The following is a 22,146-nucleotide window of genomic DNA, read 5'->3' as shown; positions in this document are numbered from 1 at the left end:
GCTGGACGTTGGTACAATCTGCCTACAGCAGCAACTTATTAACTGGGAATGACCAAATTCTATCAGCACTCTTCAATTCTTTCCACCTTCCTGCTGTGTGATTATATCTATACCTGTTAGATGGAGTTTCTATCACAGAATAGCTCTGATCTGCAGCTACATGTAACTAGAGCCTGATCTCTCTTCCTTTGGCCAAAAACGAACACCTTAAAATCTGAATTTTCTCCCTTAAACTGCAAACAAATACTGAATCCAACTCCTCCACGAATGGGATAAGTTACTGGGGTTGGTTTCCCAGCTGAAGGCTGCAAAGGGGTGACATCCTCGGACACCGTAGAGGTGACGTTCAAGAAAATGAATTTCACCAAAAAAAAAGCATGCACAAATGAATCTCCAATTGTCTTTTTTAACATGCCTCAAACTGTAATTCAAATTGGAAAATAGGGTTGTACTTATGACAACATAAAGCATGTTAAAATGTTTCCTATTATTAAAAAACAACTTCCCCTAAGCACCTTGACCCATTCAGGATCTATTTCCTCATTAAAAGTGGCCATATTATTAACTTACAAAACTTCTAGGAAAATGAGCCAAAGCACCACTTATTATAAAATAAAGTGATAACACTATTTAAATTTTTTATTATTTAATTAACCAAATTTAGGAAATATTTTAATATTTCCTATTTATTCATCAAATGAGGTCAAAACAAAAAACCAATAACCACCTGATTGAAGATGATCATTGAAATGTTTGAGCCAACTCGCAATCTTCTCCTAAATCTACGAATGCTCCTACAAAGTAGGATAATGAGCTTGTCAACCTGAAACTGAGTCCTAATGAATCTCCTCTGTTATGTGCATCTTCAAGATGTCTGTCACTGAACTGGGAGTTCTAAAAAATAGGAGTACCTTGTAATGTCCCTTCTTTGGGGACATTAGAATTATTAAGAGGAACCGAATTTGCAATATCAAATAAGCTTGAAATTTATTATTAAAGGACAAATTAATATTCCATGTGGTCACATGAGCACAAGGAGGAATAAGACGATGGCCAAAGGGAAGTCGAAGGGTCTCAGTTTTGTGTTAAAAAAGGGAAAGACTCGTTGAGGAGAGGGCTTGATTTTGCTATTCGGTTTAGTTTTCTCTCCTGGAGAGTTTCAGAAAGCTTCAGCTTTCAGCCCGTGTGAGGACGTAGCCCCTCGTGCAGGTAGGCAATGGACGTAAACCCATTGCCCGTGGAGATATCATCACAGGTGTCTCATTGAGCTTACAGGTTCTTATCCTCTCATTCCAATCCGACTGTTGAATTCTGTATTTAGGATTGGTTTTCTATGTATTGGTTATTGTATTGTTGTTGTATAATACAATAACATTTAGTTGCCGGGTGTTATATTGCGGTTGTAAAAGGCAATATCTTTGTTTAAGGATTTATAAGAGTTTCTGGTTTATCATAACAGTTTGTAATTCATGGTTGCATGTTGATATTCTGAATGTTATTGTGAAATAACGGGTCGTATTTAAGAATCTTCTAGTTTATTATAGCACTGTGTCTCATTTTTGTGTACACCTGAATTTGAATGTTATATCTGAGAAAAGTGAATTAATTGGAAAATTCTACTAGTTTTTCGAATGTGCTGTAAATTATCTGCAAGGTTTTATTTCTAAGTGTATTGTTAAGGGAAATCCAGCAAATCTCCTATTTGGGATACTACAGTGGTATCAGAGCTGGCTTTCCTGCCAGCCTGTGAATTTATAACAACAAATAATGTACATTATGGGCTTTTGTGAGAACGAAATTCCTCATGAATCACATTCTCTTGCTGTTGAAAGGCAGAGTAGAGGGATTGATAGACTGAGCACAAGGTCATTGCATTTAAGATTGTTATTGCCTGCATTTGTCAAATACTTAGTTGCCAGGTTGCCATTTTAGCTTGTGAACATAAGGGCTAGCGAACCAGTGCAGGCAACCAATGGTGGATGCACTGATAAAAATAACACTAGAAGCAACAGCAGGACCAAGTAACATTCTAGCCAGCAGAGAGCATAGTTTTACTCCTCATTGTTATTTTGTAATGCAAAAAGGCAGAGTCTGTAGTGTTGAACGTGGAATCCGGAAGGAGCCAGAGTGGGAGAAAACTATATCATCACATATATTAATTGGGTCATTATGTTATGCAAATACAGAAGGAAGTAACAGCAAGGAGGGTATTAAATTGTTGGTCGGCACCTATTTATATATGTTAAAAAGTGAGCAAAAAGGGGTAATGCAGATTACTGTACAGAGAAACCAAAGTCAGTGCAAGACAAAAATAAAAGAAATTTGAAACTGAAGTTTTTCATATCTTTAAGCATTGAAAGTGATGCAGAAATGAATTATCTTTCAATTATTACCGAATTGATGCTCATTTTGAGTGGAATTAGAGGAAGATTATTATAAAGAATATACAGATTGTGTTAGAATTTAAGTCTTGTCCATACAGCTATGCCTACAGCAATGAAGCCAATGAAATGCATAACACTCCAGTCAGACTGTAATCTGCCAATCAATCGAGCAGCATACAGGATGGATTAGTTCCAGCAAAAGACAGAGGCATATGTGCATAATGCATACGATGGGGAAATGCATCCTGTTGAATATCGGGTTGAAGATGATAGAGAGCCCATTTATGCGGGATTTAATCGACAATGACTCTTGGCAAAAACGTTAATAAGGTCGTGGTGTAGCCCGAGGATTTGGAAGTTGAAGCCAAGTCATTCCCTTGAGTATCGTCAGTATCGTGGGACGACAAAAATAGAGCGTTGCACGATTTGAGCATTAATCTCCATTTCGGTTTAGGCGAATAATCAATCTGATGCTGGTCTATGGGGTAGCTAGACAGCCATTACATGCGGTTCACTTTCCTACTCTTGGCGGCACTCACGCACATTCAACGCTGGCGTAAAACGAATTGCGATAGAGGAAAAGCGACAACTATCCGCTTGGGAATCTGGAAGTTGGTCTTCAACGCATGACGGCTGGAGGTTGTGAATCGCAATGGGGCACATTCCGCATAATACACCCACCGTAAGGAAATTACTCTGGTTAGTTTTTTGGAACCTTCCGACTGTCGACTGGGAAGGGAGAATCGAGAAGCCGTCAGTATACGTTGCGTAAGCAGACGAGAATTTTTGGTTCTCTTGTGCATTTTTCTGAGTTGTTTGCAAATTAACGGAATGATAACTATAAATGCAGAAATTGTAACTGAAGTCATAATAGTTGTTGTGAATGATAAATTGCTCATTGAGGGGAATACGTCTTGAAGGTTCTATCAAGAGAGAAAGGCGTTACACATACCCAAACATAAGAGTCACTGGCAGGAAGTGTATTTCCGCACAAACCTTGGCCATCATCCAATATAGTCTGAGGGCGTCTGGAGATTGGGAAGTCTTTGGGGTATCTAAAGAACTGATGGTTAAGAGTATTGGATTTAAACCTTAAGCACTTACAATTTAACAGTGTTATTACTTGTTGATGGTGCTCATGCAGTTGGTTATGAAGGAATAACAACAGCTATGTCATGTGCTGAGAGTGCGGCTTTAAAAGGACTTCAACAATGTATTGACACAACCATGGCGGAGGTGGACCGTCTTCTAGCTGTTGAATAGAAGGCAACAGATTATCATTAACTAGATGATAGAAATGCCCCAGACCATCGTCCAGCAGTTGTTGTCGTTGGTAGAAATTGTGTATCAGCCGACAAGTCCCTTCGGGAAGGAAATTGTGTATCAGCCGACGGGTCCCTTCGGAAAGGTTCTTGTTATGTAGCCGATGGGTCCCTTCGAAAAGGTTTTTGTTATGTAACGACATGTTGTATGTGGCCGACGGACTCCTTCGGGAAAGTTCTTCGGAAAGTATTTATAACCCCTTCGGGAAGCATTGTATTCATCAGATCTTATCATGGAAGCATAATGTAATGTTCTAGCATATGCAAATAATAATAAGAAGAGTTCTATTGTTCGTGTTCACTATCTGTGTGTGTTTCTTAATTAATCTATGCGGTAAACACTCGGCGCCGTTGCCCGATGGACTTGGTATGTAGGCAAGCGGATATGAATTAAATGCCGAATCAGTTGAACAAAGATAAGAATAAGCTAAAGGAAAAGGATGACATATGCGTCGCGTAGGAAAATTTAATTCTAGCACAGCAGACAGAGCGTCGAAGGAGATTTCAGAAGATTGCCGACAGAAACAAGAGCGCGGAAGGATTGTTGGAAGAGACTCGACAACGGCTCAATTTGGTGGAAGAAGCGAGGGAGGAGTTTCTGAACCTGCATACGCCACGGGAAGAGAATCCTGATGGAAGGAGATCGACTCGTACGGCTCGAAGTGACGAAGGAGCACGAGTGTGGAGTGACCTCTTCGTCTGAGATATACTTCCAGAACGAACAGCTTCGGTTGATGAACCTTCTTCTTCACCAAACAGTGTGGAAGTCGAAAACAGTGCGAAAGCCGAAAATAGCGCGGGTGTTGAAAACAGCGCGGAAGCTGGAAACAGCGCGGGTGTAGAAAACAGCGAGGGTGTGCAGAACAGCGCAGGTGTTGGAAATAGCGCAGGTGTGCAGAACAACGCAGGTGTCCAGAACAGCGCAAGTGTTGGAAATAGCGCGGGTGTGCAGAACAACATGGGTGTCCAGAACAGCACGAGTGTCCAAAACAGCGCGGGTGTTGCAAACAACGCGGGTGTGCAGAACAGCGCGGGTGTTCAAAACAGCGAGGGAGCTCAGAACAGCATGGGTGCTCAAAACAACGCGGGAGTGCAAAACAGCGCAGGTACACAACAAAACGCTCAACATACAGTGATAATGACAGGTCCAAAAGAAAAGTTGCCTAAATTTGATGGTGATGAAGCAGTTGATCCCATTCGACAGCGTAAAACATGTGAAACGATCTGGAGGGCAAATGGCATAACAGATACAAATGAATGGATCCGACAATTTCCCGCTACCCTACGGGGTGTTGTGATTGATTGGTTTACTGATACTGATCCACAAAAGTTAAACAGTTGGGATAACATTAAGAAGGAGTTCATTGCAGAATTTCAACTTCTACGCGACGATAATGAAATTGTAGCGAAGATATTCAATACCAAACAAAAGAAGAATGAAATAGTACGGGTCTTCGCCAGGAGGTTGAAGGACTTAATCAGTAAAATGGAGAATAAGTCGGCAGATGGGCTCCAGAAAAGATGGTTCATTGAAGGCCTTCACTCGAAGCTGTGGAAAAAAATGAAGATCATGCCACCATCGACATATACTAAAGCGTACAATCGGGCAATGAACCTCGAAAGTGACCACAAGACAAAAAAGAAGAAGACCAGCTCATCCGATTCAGATGCTGACGAGCCTTCAGGAGAAGATAGCAGCGACAATGAAGGCAACAGCAAGAAAGTTCGTGCTCTTCAGAAGGACATGCTTCGAATGATGAGGAAGTTCAAAAACATGAACAAGGAGACTAAGGGCAACGAACTATGGTGCACAGAGTGTAAGAAAGAAGGCCATACGAAGGGATCATGCCCGAAAGATCAATTTTGTGAGATTTTCCAGATTCTAGGGCACTCGGTAAAAGAATGTCCTTTCAACCTAAAATCAAGAACACCACAGCAAGTGTTCCTCACGCAGGAGGCATCCCCGTCAGGAGGGAACGGGAACACCAGTACGAAAGGTGCCACATCGGGCGGATGCAGAAACAACTGGCGCAACAACAACAATAACAATAACAATATCGGCAACAACAATAATGGTGGAAGGAGTCGAATTCAATATGATGCTAATGGTCGGCCAATAGTTCAATGTCGCGCATGCAATCTGTGGGGTCACTTCGCCCGAGAGTGCACAACAGCAAACACACCAAAGTTGCTATGCCGATGGTGTGGACCCGGCGATCATGATGATGCTAAGTGCCCAAAGTCCGGAGTAAACTTGATTACTGTCGGGACGGACAAGGAAGAAGTTCTGGCAATCACTCAGAAGCAAGCAAGGCTATACCCCGATCCGACAGAGGAAAAGAAGAGACTGGAGAACGCATGGGCAGAGATCCAGAAAGTAATGCAGATAGAAACGGCACACCTGAAGGACACGGCGAGTACCTCCGTACGGAACTGCGCAAAACAGAACATTGTACGACAAATATTGCAAGCTGAGATACCCGTCAGGATAAATGATCTGTTGCTCACTATGCCTCAACTCCGTACGGCCCTCACAAATATAGTCCCGATTGCTAAGCAACCAGTAGAGCAGGAAAAGGAGAAACAGGGGGCCGCAAGTGCAGAAGACTCGATGTTGTTAGCTCTTTCATCCGGACGCTATCCGACAGTTGTTGAAATGGGCATTCTCGGGACTGTGCTAACGGACACGATCGTGGACGGAGGATCCGGTGTCAATGTGCTACCAAAGGATACTTGGAAAAAGTTGGGACAGCCGACATTATGGCCACGTACCTTCCAGTTGTTAACAGCCGATCAACATGGAATCAAGCCATTGGGAGTCCTGACAGCACAACCAATGATGATTGGAACACAGCCATTCCTGTTGGATTTCGTCGTGATCCCACTGAAGCGAAGAGGATATGATGCCATTTTGGGTCGGGGGTGGCTGATACAAGCCAAGGCAAAGCATGATTGGAAGAAAAATACTTTATCACTTGAAAGCAAAGGCCGGAAGTATGTCATCGATCTACACACTCAGATGGTAGGAGAAGAAGCTCTATCGTCGGATTCTGAAGGAGAAGATGATGAGAGGAGGCAGAGTATGGAACCCGATCAGGAGGGAGTCCTACGATTGGAAGCAGATGACGATCTGGATTCAATAAATGGTCTTTACCACTGGCAGATAGAGGATTATGAGTTCTTTCCAAGTTGTAATATGCTAAGGATCGACGAAGGTAAGAAAGAAGAAGGAAATGAATGTCTGAAGGAACACAAAGAAGCCGAAGAAGGAAATGAATGTCCGAAAGAACACAGAGAAGCCAAAGAAGGAAATGAATGTCCGAAGGAACAAAGAGAAGCCGACGGAGGAAATGAATGTCCGAAGGAACATGGAGAAGCCGAAGGAGGAAATGAATGTTCAAAGCAACACAGAGAAGCCGAAGAAGGAAACGCGGGTATAACTAAAGCTGAAGGAAAGAACATACAATACGAACTCAAAAGGAGGAAAGATTCTACTGTACGACCGCGTAGGAAGAAAGTATTATGTCAAACCACAAATATAGCAGAAAGGTACCAGCAGCAAGGAAGACACACGATACGATCTGCACAGGCAACAAAGAGGAAGGGTTCAATAAAAGTTGTAGCAGTACAGAGTGAATGTGTTATTGACGGACAGAAGGGGCAGCTGACGGAGTCCATGGTAGCGAGCTTTGAGAACAAACTGGGCGATATGGAGATGACACAAAACAGGCGTAGCAGGTTTCAACTCGGACAGTGGTGTTGAAGTACGATGACCGAAATGAGATCAAACCAAGCAAGTTCAAAGTTAAGTGGGTCGGGCCGTATCAGATCCGGGAAGTAGGGGACAATGGAGCAATAAAATTATGGACTTTGGATGGAAAGGAAGTGCCTCAGGCGGTGAATGGCTCGAAGCTGAAGGTATACCACGGTCGGAAGACTTCTGTGTCAGATCATGGCCTTCGGGCGACCCCTTCGTCGTTGCAGACCGACGACGCCGACGGTCGAAGGGAAAACTGACTTTGCTATTGAAAAATAATAATAATAATTTTTTTTTAAAAAAATTTTAAAATTTATTAAAAAAAAAGAATTAAAAAAGTACCGTACTGATTTTGTTTGCTCACCGTACGATTTTCACTTGGTTTTTGAGTTGTACGGTTTTTAAGTTGGGAGCTGCTATATGGTTTGAAATTAAACTCTGAAGCACTGTACGGATTTAACCTGCTCACCGTACGGTTTTTGGAGGTTGTGTACGGAATTTATTGGTTCACTATACGGATTTCATAATAAGAAAGCAGTGAATGGTTTTTAAATGCTACCGTACAGTTTTTAAATGGGCAGATACCGTACGGATTCTCAAGACAATTCTCGTACGGATATTTTCATAGTTGTCATACGGATTTGTGGAAACAGCGTATGGATTTTTAATGATTTAATGAGGTACGAATTCCAGGTTCCAACCACCGTACGGTTTTCTAAATTCAATACAAGTTTTATAAAATCTGATTACCGTACGGCGTACGGATTTTTGGAGGGCATTTGGATGCACGGTGAAGACAGCGTATGAAAATTTCAATATTGGATGCATTGTACGGATTTTAAAAGTAGTCAGTGCACGGGTTTTAGCAAGTAGTGTACAGATTCTTTCCTGCAATTACAATATGGATTTTTGGAGCCAGGTCACTGTACGGATTTCCAACATATCCAAAAGTAAGGATTTTCTTAAGGTTCCAACATATGGATTTTGGAAGGCTATATCGTATGGATTCCAGATTCTGAAGATTAGCGTACAGAGTTTTTGAGATTGAGGCAATGTGCACTATACGGAGTTGTGAAAACATTGATCTGGAGAACCTATTTCATGCGGATTTTCTTCTACTTTCAATGTACGATCTTCAGGATGGTGGTTTAGCAAACACAATACAACATCATGGTGTAGATGTGCATTGGCAACACAGGAGGTTTTGTGTAAAAAAAAAAAAAAACGTCAACAAATCAAGAATGCTCAGAATGAGTATCAGATGATGCCACAAGGTAGAGGAAGAACCAACGATTGCCAGAAAATGACAGAAATGGAGTGTTCCATGCAGTTTTGTGTGGGTTTCAGAGTGTTGCCCAGGACCCCGCAAGGGCGCTGCCCCTTGACCCCGCCGGGGGCGTTGCCCCCTAGACCCCCAGTCGTTGCGAATATCAGTCGTGGGAGTCTGACCAGTTGAGAAGACTTAGAGTTGCTGCAGGCATGGAGTGTCTGTGTACCAGAAGCACTGAGAGTAGGTGTTGGCCGTGAGGCTATCTTGGTGGATGCGTAGAGAGCTCGGGAGGAGCTGATCATCCAGTTGGAGGCAGTGCAGCGACACTTGGTTCAGTGTACTCATAATTGGAAGGCAAAAAGCGGCACAGGTGGCTATCAGGGTCAGATGTCAGATTGGCTAAGGTGACAGTGTTGAAGACCAGTTAGTCAGTCAATGTATTTTGGTTGTTGATTTGTCTCAGAGATTTTGTAATAGTCGTCAGGAGACAACTTTTCTTTTTGGGGGGGATGATGTCATTGGTAGAAATTATGTATCAGCCGACGGGTCCCTTCTGGAAGGAAATTGTGTATCAGCCGACGGGTCCCTTCGGAAAAGTTCTTGTTATGTAGCCGACAGGTCCCTTCGGAAAGGTTTTTGTTATGTAGCGACATGTTGTATGTGGCCGACGGACTCCTTCGGGAAAGTTCTTCGAAAAGTATTTATAACCCCTTCGGGAAGCATTCTATTCATCAGATCTTATCATGGAAGCATAATGTAATGTTCTGGCATATGCAAATAATAATAAGAAGAGTTCTGTTGTTCGTGTTCGTGTTCACTATCTATGTGCGTTTCTTAATTAATCTATGCGATAAACAGTTGCTTAGTTGTGGCGTACTTGGCTCGTATTCTTGATGCAGCATATAATGTTCTAGAAGGGCTTACAAGCAAGCTTTTATGACAGAATTGGAAATCGCTTGCATAAGGGTCTTCTCAATCACTGGCAACGATCCACATTCAGTCCAAGTGGGCGATTACGATTAAAGCGTGACAATACAGAGTATACAGATTTCGTGCAGAGCTCCAATGCTTCTACGGTTGATGAAAAGTTCGAATTACTAGGCATCTTGGCAAATGTATTCGTAGTTGCTCTAGAAAGTCTTCCCACTTTGTTTAAAGGAAGCTCTAGTATTCGCAAAGATGCCTTGAGATTTATTCAGCTGCGGGAAGTCTATAAAACCTACCAAAATTACAAGCAAACTGAATTCTTTGATGGTAGAATAACAGAGTTGTATTTCTTGGAAAGTACAGATAATGTAAAATTCAAATTTCCAGCAAATACTTTGGATTACTTTAGAGTTCTTATGCTAGGAAAGATTGTAAATCCTCTCATATTTTGACGTGGCTTATTGGAGAAACCAATAGCGTTTTCATATAGCTTGAAGCCATCTTTTGTTGTCCATGCCGATCTGACCAAAAAAATATTATCCTCTAATGCTATCGGAAAGTGGTGCTTGCTCGAGTTGTGCAAAATGCTTGTTTCTTGGGACGTCAATAAGCAGTTCTCAAATTACGTCATGCCCAGACTCGGGTTGAATATTATAGAGAAAAGATTAAGATAGAGAACAAAGGTCATAAATTTTGCAATCGGGCATTCAACTTAACAAGTAAATTGTTATTTGTTGAGATTTCATTATTGCTAAGTCTGCATGATTGATTTTTGTGCAACTTTATCACCCTCTGCAAATCTGTGACTATGCAACAAATGTCAGACAAAATGCTTCTGAGTGCAGTCTATTAATTTCAAAAGTAAATGCGAGTTGTTGACAAATTTTGTGTGAGTTTAAAAGACAAAATAGAGCAAGGTCATTAAGAGATTTATAGTGGTGCCAGGTTATTCAACTGATTATTCTTTTCAGAATTCAGGACAAGATTCTATCTGGGTGGATACAAGCAGATTGTCACTTGAAAGAGGTAACAAGTCTGTAAGAATGGCAAATGGGCGAGAAGAAAGCTTATATAATGAATATAGATGGTGTACTCTGAAATTCGAAAACACAAAAAGAGATATAGACAGAGCTAAATACTCTAGAATGTGGGTACCACCATCAGCAGATATAAAAACAAAATTACTAAACATTTATGAAGGGTATAAAGAATTTCCTATCCGGATCTAGAATGATTTATCATTCAATGACTACTTGGATTTTTATCTAGGGCAACTAAATATGACTGATATGGAAAAACAGAAGTGTCTAGAGCTGGCCCAAAAGCTCTTGGCAAACGAACAACATTCAGGGGTATATGAAGAAATTCCGATATGCCAGGACTATCATTTTGATGATCTTGAAATAAAAGAGCTAACAACTAGCAGGAATGACCAGCCTTCCCATGATCATATAGAGGATGTTACACGAGGAACAGGTTTCTTCGTTGGCAACTTGGAGGTGAGCTTGGTCAAGCAAATTAATGAAACAGATTGCACACAGGATAGTAGCAGTTTCGGACCTTGGTATCATACACCATATACTCATGATACTCAGAACATGAATTTAGAGGAACAACCTAAGATAACACTGCAAGATAATAAACAGTTCCAGCAGAGTAGTAACAAAATGCATACCTTAAGGAATCAACTAAGGGTTAGTGAAGATATGGTTGTGGCATCTTTAGTACATTATGACAAGACCCATGAGTTGGTTGATGAGCTCTACAGGAGGATTCCAAGAGAAGCGGGAAGAGATTGGAATGTTGATGACTTGCAGGAGGTCAAGATAGCCCTCGAAACTATAAAATCAGATTACTTGTATTTGCTGACCAACAGGGATTATATCCTTAAGATTGCTGAGATATATGCTGAATAGTCAAATAGAGGGAAGAATGAGATTGACAAAGTTAACAGAGAGTTGAAGCATGTTCGTGAGGCATTGAATGAGGCTTGATTCTCTCTTCGAGGAGCAGAAAATCAGATCAAGGTCATGAATCAATCTCGGGAACATGAAGATAGAATGAGACAAGAATTTTTCCTAGAAGTCATCGATGAACTTGAGAGCATTCAGCAAACTTATAACTTGGATAGCTGCCCCAAACGATTAATTAGCAAAACTTCAGATCACTTTCAATTGATAGATAACCCCTTGTTTGAAGTGACTGCTGACTAGACATCCAATAACCCACTTTTTATTGTAGATGAGGGAGTCTCTCTTGTTTGCCTTGAGGAGGAAGAAATTGATTTCAAACCCTGGAATACTGATTCAGATCCTAACTGTGATTCGGGGACTCAGCTTGGGAATGATGAATCAACTTTTGTTGCTTATCAGTTGATCAACCCCAACATATTTTCTGATTTCAACCCTCTCACAAGTTGGGTGATTTTCCTTCATCAGCTGCTAAGTGATTCTTGGTGCAGTAGCTATGTGAGGAATGTGGTTATATTTTCAACATCTTCCATATTCATAGCACCTATGTACTTGGGAGTTCTCCAAGTTGATGACGATGGTGTTGATTTTGATGTCCTTCAGATAGTGGTTTTAGCTTATGAGCAACTCATTTCCTACATCACCCATTTAGGGCAGGTCTTCACACTCTATTGGGTTACACATGGACCTTTGATATGCTTCTACCTCATCATGGCAGCGGAACGACATAACAGAGTTTGGGATCCAGGTGTTGGCAGATTATATCTATGGTTGGACGAGGATTTTATCGTGGTCATGGTGTTGGTCAATGTTGATCAATTTATAGATGCAGGTGCTGAGTTTTTTCAGAGAGTTATATGGGATCCAGGGATCCGGTTTAGAGATTTATTGCAGAGAAACATTTGGCTTCGCAATATGGCAGAAATTGTTTTCAATTTCGAATTCAAGGCTGCCTGCAAACTTGTATGGGATCCTGGTACTGATTGCTTGGGGCAAGCAATCTCAAGGAGGGGAGATTTGTAATGTCCCTTCTTTGGGGACATTAGAATTATTAAGAAGAACCGAATTTGCAATATCAAATAAGCTAGAGATTTATTATTAAAGGACAAATTAATATTCCATGTGGTCACATGAGGACAAGGAGGAATAAGACGATGGCTAGAGGGAAGTCGAAGGGTCTCAATTTTGTGTTAAAAAAGGAAAAGACTCATTGAGGAGGGGGCTTGATTTTGCTATTCAATTCAGTTTTCTCTCCTAGAGAGTTTCAAAAAGCTTCAGCTTTCAACCCGTGTGAGGGCGTAGCCCCTCGTGCAGGCAGGCAGTGGATGCAAACCCATTGCCCGTGGAGATATCATCACAAGTGTCTCATTGAGCTTACAGGTTCTTATCCTCTCATTCCAATCCGACTGTTGAATTCTGTATTTAGGATTGGTTTTCTATGTATTGGTAATTGTATTGCTGTTGTATAATACAATAACATTTAGTTGCCGGGTGTTATATTGCGGTTGTAAAAGACAATATCTTTGTTTAAGGATTTATAAGAGTTTCTGGTTTTATCATACCAATTTGTAATTCATGGTTGCATGTTGATATTCTGAATGTTATTGCAAAATAATGGGTCGTATTTAAAAATCTTCTGGTTTATTATAGCACTGTGTCTCATTTTTGTGTACACCTGAATCTGAATGTTATACCTGAGAAAAGTGAATTAATTGGAAAATTCTACTAGTTTTTCGAATGTGCTGTAAATTATCCGCAAGGTTTTATTTCTAAGTGTATTGTTAAGGGAAATCCAGCAAATATCCTATTCGGGATACTACATACCTCCTAAAAATAGGAAATACATCGAATGTCTCCAAAATGTCCCCAGTGGTCTCTGAATGCCTCCCAGAGTACTCCCAATCCATCCATAAAGAATAGGGATCCCTCCTAAAATTTAGGAACCTATCGTCAACTGCCGAAAACTGTCTGAAAAGCTCATGTGTGGCTCTATATGCCTTGTATGAGTCCGCTGCACACTCTGTTGGCCTACAAGAACTCAAGTAATAGGCCAATCCTGAACAATTGTTTGTCATCCTAGAAAGGGGGCATTACATAATGCATACATGTTCTAGGCATGCCTTCACGTTTGATATCTCCTTATCAAATATGTGATTATCACTGTAAATATTCACTGAAGATGTTCTCTATAAAGATGATCTCTATACTTGGTACTATAATGCATAGCAACAATATAATCTTTCCATGAAGATGTTCTCTGTAAAGAACCAAACACGTACAGCAGTAGTCCGAACTAATTAAACTGAATGAATAAAGTGAGTGTGATGACTTGGTTTATGTCCCAACTTTAACTTTTTGCAGTTTAGCAGAGATCACAAGATAACACATATAAACACTTTAAAAGGAGCTCAGTAATTATAGAATGCTCTAACTGCCTTTAACCATAGGTTCAATTTCTCCAAGTTTTCAACCCAACACAATTTTGTGCTATCAAATAACTTAAAGATGCTTCAACACTGATTCCTAACTTGGACAACAAACTGGAAATGTATACATAAATTAAATGCAGAACAAACAATATTGGCACCTGTTAAAGCCGTGGATGGTTGATTGCCTCCTGTCATATGCCAAATATCCTGAAGCTGCTGTGGAGAGGAGTGTGTGTTCACCAGTCCATACTCGGGAATACTGCCCAGTCCACTGCCAACGTTGCCAGTTACCACTGTCTCCAGTCACTCCCGCAACACTAGATGTGTGTATAGCTTATTCACGGGCTGCTTTCATACTGCAAACTCAACGTCTCTGCTCCTTCCTGTGGCCAGCACCATTCACTACCTTCTTGATGACTCGGATTTGATGTATTTCAATGCTCACATGGATGGTATGGGCTCTCTAACCAACGTCCCTGTACTGTCTGATATCTTAACCTGCGGCCTCTAGAGAAATAGCATAAGTCTTTTCCTTAGATGTGAACATAAACTACTTACTTCTGACTGCTGACTCTCAACTATGATGGAGACTCCCAAACCCCATGCTCGAGTTTTGAATAAATTACCAATGAGTTGCTAGGGCTACATCCAGCTCCTCCACTCTCTCAAGGGGTTTCGTCTCAAGAGTAACCACTCACATTTAAGCAAGTTATTTTTTTTTAAATATTATATTTCATGGTGTAAATCCCAATGTAGCTCCTTGCTTTTGTAACCTCGATGTGAGGGAATATGCAAATAACTAAGCAATGTGGGATAAAAGCCAATTTCTTCTTTTAGTCACTAAAGTTACTTTTGTCATGAAGTGATTTTAAATTATGAAGTAACTTTATAAATCAACTTATAAAATAAAGTGACTTAACTTTAGGAAGTTCCCACTTAAATATCTCCGCAGCGAAACCAAATAGACTCCTGTGACTGGCTGGCATCTTCAAAATAAATGTCATTAGCCTATCCGCATGGAAAGATAGACCAACAAGGCACCATAAGGTCTAGCACAGAGAAGGGGACATTACATTCTCTATAAAGATGATCTCTATACTTGGTGCTATCAACATCTTGCAGACTATCCTACATGAAAGGTGACAATCAACTTGGTTCATGCCTTATTCCTTTTAATACAACTAGCAAAACCATCTTATTTATAAGACTTCACAGTTTCCAACCACTGTATTATGTACATCTACTTCTAGCTATCAATTTGCTATATGTCTACTTCACAGTTTCCAACCACTGTATTATGTACATCTACTTCTAGCTATCAATTTGCTATATGTCTACTCTTGCTAACTTCTACTAGCTATAGGTGTTCAAGGACTTATACTTAATGAAAAAAAAAAAGTACCTAATTGCTATAGTATTATTGCTTTTAGAATGGGGACAACACATTCTGATATTAGTGATCTATTAGAGGTGATCCCAGAAGTTATAAATGAACAAGATCTTAAAGACTTGGTTAAACCTATCTCTCTACAAGAAGTTGAGGAAGTTGTGTTCTCTTTTGGATTCTACACAGATCTAGGTCTGGAAGGTTCTCCACTGCATGTTTTAGGATTCTTGAAATGTTGTGGCCAATGATATCGCGAATGCCATTAGGGACTTTCTCTGGTCTATTAAGCTGTTAAAGCAACCTAACTCCACTTTTATTGCTTTGATCCCAAAATCTGAAAACACTTCTCCAATGGAAGATTACTAACCTATAAGCTTGTGCAACACTTCATAAAATAAAATTGCAAAGACGATAATGAATTGACTAAATGATGTGCTAGACAAGATGATCGCACATAAATAGAAATGTTTACTGTAAGGTACACATGTTTTTTATGTGACTCTTACCACTCATGAAATCATTCTCTATGGAATTAAATAAGAAACCTAGAATATTGTTTAAAATAGATAGATCAAAAGCTTATGATAGAGTATCTTGGCCATTCTAAAGTGAGGTTCTTAAAAAATATGAATTTAAAGGAAGATTCTTGAATCACAACCCCTTACTCTGCATTGGAGAATGATTCTCCTCAGAGACACTTCTCTAGAAATAGGGGTCTAAGAAAAGGTGACCCCCCATTCCCCATAGCTATTCATAATGGTTGTCAAAGTTTTGGGGAGAAATACTCAGAAGTGTTTAGATTTAAATCTGTTAAAGGGAGACAAAGTTGCTTCCTCTCTCCCTCCAATCTCTCATCAGCAGTTTGTTGATATACTATTGTGCTTGGTGAAGGCTCTATTTTTGAAGCTACACGCTCAATGGAAAGGTTAAATGATTGTGTATACTTGTACAAAAAAAAAACAATTGACTTGAAGAGTTAACATGTGTAGAGGATTCACTACATTTTCTTTTTTCTCTCTTCAATTTTTTGTACCATGACCATGATTATTTGCCTAAGCCACAGATTATTAGATTTTCACACACTGAATAAAAAAATTAAACTAATCTTCTATAAAGAAGAAAAACGTTGATTTAAGAGTCAACATGTATATGTTATTCTCTGTACTTTCTTTTTGATTTATTTTCAATTTTTAATATGCTCTCATATTTGTCTATGCTACAAATGCATAAAATGTATGATGATGCAGGCAATCAATAAGAATTTCACATTTGAAGGCAGGCCAAATACAAAAGTATACACTTCTTATTCTTATGTTCAACTGGCCAATGCTTGGTAAACAATTGCAAGAGTGGGTTTTATTATATCCTCCTCACTTCCAAATTCATTTGGAGCCCTGTTTTCTTATATTTGAAAACTTAACAGCAGAACCAAGACCCCAGCAAAAGAAAATAGATCAGAATCACAAAAATGAAAAAGAAAACCTTGAAAAGAAGTGCACTTCTCTTCCATTCTTATGCACTTGGATTCGGTCACCATCAAATTTGCACTCCACAACAACCTGTTTTCCATGCAACTGAAACAAAACAAGTAGATTATCTGTAGCAAGTCAGTAGTGGCAAAATAGTAGGTGTGCTCATAACAAAAGTCTGCAGCATGTTGCCATTAAATCTTCATGTGAAATAACACAATCTTTTTCTTTGTTCCCTCACATCAATTTATTATGACAACCAGACCAGCGTACACCCAACAATCATCATTACAAATAATGTGTGCTACAAGTACAGAATATGTGAATGTTAAAGGATTAAGAACCTTTTTCCATGCAGTCTCAACATCTGGCTCTCTGGACGCTAACTGTGGTCGCACAGGTTTACCCACCTCAATGTCCTACAATTAAAAGGAAATTTCCAAATCAATCTTGTAATCATAAATATATAATTTACAATTAGTAAATATGAAAAACTACTTGGCAGGCTTCTAGAATTAAAATGCATGTATGTTCAAATGAGTCAATTGCATGTACATAACCATGGTTACGGGGAGACCCGTCTCCCCCCTAAAAGTCACGTCTCGGTCTCAAAGACTTTTCGCATCTCCGGAGACCTCAAAAAAGGTTGGAGACATCATAACAAAGTCTCCTAGAGTCTCCTAGTCTCCTAATCCAAAAAGTGAAGTCTGCCCGAAGTCTCTTGATAAAATACAAATGTAAACTATAATATTAAATAATTTTATATATTTTAGCCCTCATTTTAATGTTCTTAATGCAAAAATTAAGAACAATGAGATACAATATTGTGATTATGTGAGTTTTGAAATATTTGACTCTATATTAATGTGACATTACTATTATTATTTACTTTGGTCTTTTAGTTTTATAGTATTACTATTTTCAAATTTTGTATTTAGTATTAAACTCTTTAAACTAATAAAAAAATTGTCGTCTCCAAGTACCCCCGTCTCCTATTTTTGAAAAACTGTCATACCCGTACTAGTACCAATACCGGAGACCTCCAAGTCTCCCCATCTCCCGATGACCTTGTACATAACTGTAGCGAGAATTTATGTTAGAGTTAGACTTATCAGACATCAAACACAAATCAAAGTCTTGAGATAATAAAATATTAACTTTAAAAGTAGGACTGAAACTGAAAAAGGAACCTCAACTACAATGTACAAATTTGAGGAAGCTATATACTAGCGTCAAACATACTGGATTCCACCACCTAGTTTCAACAATATGTGACTTCTAGGAAAAATTTAAAACTTGTTGACATATTATTTTGTTGTTTGTGAAGCAGTACAAGATGTGACAGCACATTTAATAAAACCATTCTATTGCAAAAAGGAAGCTATAAACAAATTTACGTTATGCACACTATTCAACTTTAATAATCAGAGGTTTGGCATGAATGTTAAATATTAATTGCCTATGTTTTTGTACCAGACACAAGCACCAAAACATCATTAGTCAAAACCTGCAATTAGAATTTCAAACTTAGGTGAGGGTGAACTGATTTTAGCACTATTTATGGATTACTCAATAGGCACATCCCCGCATATGAATGTCAAGGGCCGAATGTGGACAATAGGGATGCTATCTAAGCCTGGGCCTAGAGTAGAGTGTTGATTACTTATGGATTCCTCACTGGATATTCCCCCTCAGATTAGGGCAAGGGCCACATGAGGCAAAGAGGGATGATAGTCCAAGATTTATGGACTATGGATTCTTTCACTAAATTACCTCCCCTCATATGCATAGCCAAGGCCACATGAGGCCAAGAAGGGTACTAACTACTCTTCGTTCAAGGGTACAGGGTTGATGGACTATACGCACACCATGTCATCTTGAATGGAAAAGGACACATGAGGCCAATGAGGATAGTATATGTAATGTCCCGAAGGTGATCCCGACCAGAAGGTGATCTCTATCAAAAGGTAATCTCAGTCAGAAGGCGATCTTGGCTTGAAAGCAATCTCGGCCAGAAGGTAATCTCAGTCCGAAGGTGATCCTGGCCCAAAGGTGATCTCTGTCCAAAGGTAATCTCAACCTGAAGGTGATGTCTGTCCGAAGGCGATCTCGGTCTAAAGGCTATCTCGATCTAAAGGCAATCTCAGCCCGAAGGCTATCTCGGCCCAAAGGTAATCTCTATCTGAAGGCTATCTCGACCCACGGGCTATTTTGGCCCAAAGAAAATCTCGGCCCGAAGGCTATCTAGGTCCAAAGAAAAGTCTTCATCCAAAGGGGATCTCAATCCGAAGGAAAATCTTGGTCCAAAGGCGGTCTCAGTCTAAAGGCTATCTTGGTCCGAAGAAGACCTCGAGTGACTATCAGCCCTACGGTGATAGTGGGACAGCCATACATGTGGTATGAATGGGTTGTATAGTGGTTCTATGAAAGTCATACAGTAGCAATGAGGGATGAGTTGTGTGTCGTATGGTGTTGGAGATAAACGGAAAGTATTGTGCCAAGGGAAATATGGATTCAGATGGACTTGTCAAAGCCAGAAATGGGAATTAGTTTGAGGCCCATAATACCAAATAGATATGATTCAAATCAACACCAAACATTTATAGGAAACTTGCCAAATAGTGATTTGTAAACCAAGGAGAGAGATGTATGCAATTTGTCACCAAAACATATAAAGATGTTCTCTGACAAAGATGGTGCTCGAGATGTGCCAAATCCAAAGCAAAGTAATATAGAGAATTGGAATAGGGTGAGAGTTGAATCTATCGAAACCGAACTAGCCAAGTAGGGAAGGTCTTCCACTTCCAAAATGGCGAACAATACTCAACTCCAACAGGAATTTGCAGTACAATAAGATAATCCAGAATTGCATACCAAAACAACTCAACCTCATGGACATAAATACCGCATCAAAAGAATAAACTATGTGCCGACAAAAGACACAGAAAACTCCTACGGAAATAATTAAAAATAAAAATGGGTCTGAGATATGCTAAATCAATTAGCCCATAAACAAGTTTTCAAAGATTGTTTATTTTATAACGGGAACATTACAATCCTCCCATCCCATAATTTGCTTGGGCTCAAGCAATGCAATGTCGAATGTTGAAGAACTTGTTCTCCTTCCCAAGTGGTGTCATCGAGTGGCAGATGTTTCCAACCTACCAAGTATTCTTTGATGGTGCGACTCCATAGTTTCCTCTCCCATACATAAAGAATTCGAAAGGTTCCAATATCAACTTTTCTTTTTTGTTCTTCCCCACGGCCTTCCTCATGCAGGATACATGGAAGACATTGTGGATTCTACTTCCTTTTGACAGCTCCTCCTAGTAAGCAACTTCGCCTATGCATCAAGTTTTGCGGTATGGACCATAAAATGTGGCCTTAGCTTTTATTTGCCCCTTACCTTCAAGGATGACTATCCATCTACTTAAAGACAAACATTTACCATCATCCAACTCAAAGCTTCTCTCACTTCGATGTCTATCTACATACATCTTTTGATGATTGTGTGTCTATTGGAGGTTTTCCTTCAAGACCCTCAAAGTGTCTTGTCCTTCTTGCAACCAATCCTTTGCCCTTTGTGCGCAATTGTCACCCAAAACGATATCTACAAATGCGGGGGGTCATACCCTTATAGTGCCTTGAAAGGTGTCATCTTGATGGACATGTAGTAAGTAATATTATAGCAATACTCCCTAAGATGTAGCCATTTGACGCATGCTTTTTGTTGTGTCGAAACATAGTTGCGATGATACCCTTCCAACCCTTTATTCACAATTTTTGTTTGTTCTTCGATATGGGGTTGATAACTAGTACTATGCGAGAATTTCATTCCTTCCAATCGAGATAGTTCTATCCAGAAGGTACGGAGAAAATGACTGTCCTAGTCGCTCCTAATGTTTTGCAGCGATCCATGCATGCAGAAGATTTCCTTGAAGAATAAGTCTACTACTTGGGCACCTTGGAACTCAGTGGGAATGGCAAAAGGGTGTGTACTTTGTCAATTTATCAAGTGTAAACTACTGCGAATATGTAATCCCTTCCACATACCTTCGGAAGTCCGATGATGAAATCCATTGAGATGCTATCCCATTTTTGATCTAGTATCGGCAAAGGTTGTAACAAGCTTGCAAGTAAGGTGTGTTCAGATTTGTTAATTTGTTTTGTTGGCATGTTGCACATTCGCATGCGTACTGCAGGACATCATTCTTAAGACCCTTCCATGAAAATCTCTCTAATCCGTCCATAGGTTTTGAGGAAACGTGAATGTCTTGCTAGGGGTGAGGAGTGCATTTCCTTCACAACTTTATGCTTCATTGTGGATTCAAGTACCAAATATATACTATCCTTATAGTAGATGATGTCATCCACTACCTTGTATCGTTCATCCTAAATGTCGCCATCCATCAATTTGCATGCAAAAGTGTTCTTGAAGTACTCTACTAATAAGTATGCCTTCCAATTGGTTGAAATCTGGGATAATGAATAGCTGGCAGGTTTTCTTGACAAATCATCTGCTACGACATTATTCTTTCCCTTAACATATTCAATGCCAAAATCATAGACTTGAATCTTCCTTACCCATTTTTGTTGCCTCTCATTCAGATCCCTTTTCTCCAAAAAATGTCTCAAACTATTATGATCGATGTGGACGACAAACTTGGCACCCACCAGATATTGTTGAAACTTGGTCAAGGCTTGCACGATGCCTAACATCTCTTTGTCATAGATACAATATAAGCGTTCACCCCGTGTAAGTTTCCAGCTCTCATAGGCTATCAGGTGCCTTTCCTACATCAATACAGCGTCAATGCCCTCTCTGGAAGCATCACACTTATTGCTTCTTTCAACTTATCAAAAGTGTGTTGTGTCTTTTCATTCCACTAGAATGATCCCTTCTTAGTCAAATCTGTTTATGGTGTGCTCCGCTAAGAGAAGCCTTTTTTCAAATCTCCTATAGTAATTGCACAACCCAAAGAATCCTCGCTACTCTAAGAGTGATTTTGGCAAAGGTCAATCAAGGATAGCCTTAATCTTCTCTTTGTGGACTTGTACTTCATATCTATTAATACCATATCCCAAGTATAATATCTTTATCCTCTTGAATTCGCACTAGATTGTTAGCTGAACAATGACAGTGCTTCCATAATTTTGGGGACTTCATCCAAATGCTTTAAATGCTCTTCCCATGTTTTGCTCCAAATAAGTATGTCATCAAAAAATACTAG

At 39.8% G+C, this 22,146-nt stretch overlaps 1 protein-coding gene and 1 pseudogene across 1 annotated transcript in view; one reads left to right on the top strand and one right to left on the bottom strand.

Annotated features, from left to right (window-relative positions):
- Positions 1-22,146, bottom strand: part of ATLIG4 (DNA ligase IV) — a 247,221-nt gene that overhangs the window by 156,377 nt on the left and 68,698 nt on the right. Inside the window, exons 5-6 of the mRNA XM_089830934.1 lie at positions 17,260-17,334; positions 16,929-17,020 (exon numbers count right to left, since the gene is read on the bottom strand). Coding sequence (XP_089687060.1) covers positions 16,929-17,020; positions 17,260-17,334 — 167 coding nt within the window. The remainder of the gene's footprint in view (positions 1-16,928; positions 17,021-17,259; positions 17,335-22,146) is intronic.
- LOC149556564 (exocyst complex component 5-like) lies at positions 3,268-9,996 on the top strand (annotated as a pseudogene).

This window comes from Cupressus sempervirens, chromosome 5, assembly GCF_028749045.1.
Source record: "Cupressus sempervirens isolate cs-2001-9-10 chromosome 5, ASM2874904v1, whole genome shotgun sequence".
Lineage (NCBI taxonomy): Eukaryota > Viridiplantae > Streptophyta > Pinopsida > Cupressales > Cupressaceae > Cupressus > Cupressus sempervirens.
The sequence above is the reverse complement of the archived record's forward strand: the minus strand, read 5'-3'. Positions and strand labels throughout refer to the sequence as shown.